This window comes from Triticum dicoccoides, chromosome 3A, assembly GCF_002162155.2.
Source record: "Triticum dicoccoides isolate Atlit2015 ecotype Zavitan chromosome 3A, WEW_v2.0, whole genome shotgun sequence".
Classification (NCBI taxonomy): domain Eukaryota; kingdom Viridiplantae; phylum Streptophyta; class Magnoliopsida; order Poales; family Poaceae; genus Triticum; species Triticum dicoccoides.
The window spans coordinates 717519962-717523469 of NC_041384.1; the positions used below are offsets into that span (position 1 = coordinate 717519962).

At 43.4% G+C, this 3508-nt stretch overlaps 1 protein-coding gene across 1 annotated transcript in view; it reads right to left on the bottom strand.

Annotated features, from left to right (window-relative positions):
* Nucleotides 1-1283: 1283 nt before the first annotated feature.
* Nucleotides 1284-3508, bottom strand: part of LOC119273447 (amino-acid permease BAT1 homolog) — a 4834-nt gene continuing 2609 nt past the window's right edge. Inside the window, exons 6-7 of the mRNA XM_037554597.1 lie at nucleotides 1832-1961; nucleotides 1284-1743 (exon numbers count right to left, since the gene is read on the bottom strand). Coding sequence (XP_037410494.1) covers nucleotides 1393-1743; nucleotides 1832-1961 — 481 coding nt within the window. The 3' untranslated portion in view covers nucleotides 1284-1392. The remainder of the gene's footprint in view (nucleotides 1744-1831; nucleotides 1962-3508) is intronic.

Consider the following 3508-nt stretch of genomic DNA (forward strand, 5'->3'; position numbering starts at 1 on the left):
TACTGCGCTCTCCCTTCTGATTTGTATCCCCCCCTCCTCCCTCCAAACTAATTTTAGCTAACCTTTGACCATGAGTTATGATATCGAACATAAATATAATATTTTTTTGTGGCATATAACTTATATTTTTTACTCAAATATATAATCAGAGATTAACCTAAATTAGCAGAGAGCCTTTCAAACCAAAAGGGAGGGAATAGAAAGGGAGACTCAATTTTCCAAAATTGCAAATTTTACTTATTAAAAGTCCAACTAGCAGGTTAAATATTACAGGTTGTACTTTTTAAAATCGACCGGGACTTGTAAGAAATCAGTTCCAACACTGAAATTTAGACAAGGTCGCAAACTATCCCAGGTTTAATGCGGGGAAGATCCCCTTCCACATGATTTGGCATTGTTGACCGAGGGCAAATAGTTTATAATTGCTGTCACCACATACGGGTCGTGCATGGAATTATTGTTCAAGATCTCCTTCCGCATGATTTAGCATTGTCGACCAAGGGTTCCACAATCATTCGCGTGATATGGAGTGATATGATAAGATTACAAGACAGCTTCTCTCTCCGCCCCCTGGCTCTTGGATTATGAAAAATTCATTAATTTGGCTGCAAAAAGATATACCATATCGGAGTAGAATACTCCCTCTGTAAACTAATGTAAGAGCATTTAGATCACTATTTTAGTATTCTAAACGCTCTTACATTAGTTTACAGAGGGAGTACATAGAAAGGGAGACCATTTGCCTCTTTTGTACCTGGCTCTTGGATTATGAAAATGGCATTAATTTTAGTGTCAAAAACGCTCTTATATTATGGGACGGAGGGAGTACCATATAAGAGTACAATATATAGAAAGGGAGACCTCCTTTGTTCCTGTCAGTGTCAACTGTCAAGCTAGTGTGATTAGGCTTTGTATCACTGATCTTTATGTCTGCATCGATTGATACACTCTGTGTGATTAGAGATCCTGGTGTTATTTCATCTTCCTTTGCATTTTGAAGTAGGGTACTTTAGTGTAGACGACATATATGAATGAATATATAGAGTTTTAATTAATCATGTTGTTGTCATAGAACACATGAACTATACATGACACATGTGCATACGTTTTTAATCCGATGAACACATGAACACATTAATCGTGTCTGTTTTAAATCTTTTTGCAGCTTATTGCAGCCATAGCGCACCGCTAATCGATGCTGCATATGCATATGGATCCGAGCAGCATGGGCAGTCAGCCGGCCCGGCGAGAGACAGACTTTTTGAACGAGGGGTGGAGAAAAAGGCGTGTTGTGCTGTCAAGATTCCCGCCACAGCTGCAGAAAATCTACTTCCCTTGATGCATAAAAACCAACCAGCCATCGAACTAATTAAGCTTACAAGGCTCATAATTCTAGTATGTGTCAACGTTCACGATGGGTCCCTTGAACCAGAACCGAGCATGGAACACCCAAGAGCCAACGCTGAGCAACAGCACCCCACCGACGGCAACCGGCGTGTAGTTGAAGACGTCCTTTCCCACAGGGTATGCCACCGGTAGCGAGAATAACACAGTGATGAAGACCACCCACAGCACGGCGGCCCAGCCGATGATCACACCGTACCTGCCGAGGTGAAACGGCCCTCGGACGAATGACTTTCGGGCGGTCGTCACCCGGAAGAAGATGGGCAACGCGTAGGAGATGTACAACCCTAGAGTCGCAATGGACACCATCGCCTGGAAGGCCACTTGGCTCCCCAGTGACTTCACACACCAAATAACATGAAGCAAGGAAATGAAATGTCAGTCAACGATTCGGGCGACACAAAGTCTGTGAAACATGCATACGTACCGTGAGAGCCATGGCGAAAGCCACGAGCACGGAGAGCCAGACAATGTTCAAAGGCACCTCATGTTTGGTCACCCGGTGCCAGAGGTGCGAGTACGGCATAGCTCCATCCCTGGAGAAGGCATACCCCATCCTGTGCCACGACACAAAGATGACCAATTCAGATAATACATTGCGACAATATAACAGTTTCTCTCACTTATTGTGCTGTACTACTTAAATGCATGTGCATTGCAATAAAAAATACAAACATATACATAAATACAAATTGTACTTTGGAACCACATGTGTGAGCATGGCCCTCGTATGACTTCCAACAAGCCATGACCGACATCCATATCTTTCTCTGTTTCCTCCTTTATGGCAACAACCAAGCAACAGTCCAAATTTGCAAAAACGCTAACCAGCCAAATCATAATAGCAACCTATTATGATGTAATGGGACATGCAATATTCGAAGCATTATCAGGCGGTATTTGATATTAATTTTCGTTTTCTAATTACAGCAAAAGGGCCTCTGGAATGCAACACCAACAGATTTAGGATGTGGGAGCGGACGACATACTGAAAAATGATGTCATAAGTTCTCAATTATTAAGTAATGTATATTTGTGATTGGGGTATGAGATGTCTGTGACGGGACAAATTTTAGGAAGGAGGTATTTGTGAGCATAGAACGTCCCAACCATCACGACGACGACCACAACCACCCCGCTCCCCCCAGGGCCGGCCCTGAGGGGGGGCGGCCGCCCCGGGCCCCCAAGACCTAAGGGGCCCCGGCTAGGTACACATACGCAAGTAGCCCATTGCTGGCCCAAGGAGGAGGCAGGCACACACGTACACGCACGTAGCAGGTTTGCCTTATAATAAAACAAAACGCGCAGCAGATATCCCATTGATCGCTAGCTAGAAGTTGCAATCCCTAGTTTTTTTGCCTAAAAAAAGTTGCAATCGCTAGATTATCGCCATGATCTCCGTGCATGCGCTGGACGAACCTCCACTCTCCGATCTCCTACTCGGATCCTCGCCTCCTCGTTCTCCTTATCTGTCTCACCGACTCCCCAAAATTCAGTTTCCAAAAAGTCCTAATCCAAAGCCACCATGGCAGACCGCATGTGTTCAACAATTCGCTGACGCCCTCTACAGACATCGAGGGCCGGTGAGCGGCCCCTGCTATCCTCTCTACCGCTGCTGGTCCAGTCCCTGCTTCGATCAAATCCTTCTGGATGCTCCTGCTAGTTCGCCAGTTCGACCGTTCCTAACTAGCCAAATCCTCAAGGTGTGTAATTTCCATCATCTTAAATATTGGATGGATCGATGTGTACCACATATAGCAAATGTATGTTTAGTACTAAATTCTAATTGTAGTGTGTTTTGCAATTCTGTCATTTATTAGGATTGAGAGATATATTATCTAACATATGCCTCTAGCAAAAGTTTGTTTTTCATGTAGAAATTGCTGGAAGATATGGATATTGGTATGATCATCAATGACTTTGCATCTATCGAATGTTATAATTTTTTTAGATAATATATATAAGTTATTTATTATAAATATTGGTTTTGGATGCATCTCAAGTGTTTTTAGTATATAGAATATATGTCAATATTTTGATGATTACATTAAGGCTAAGGGCCCCCAATTCTTGTCTCGCCCCGGGCCCCTGAAATGTCAGGACT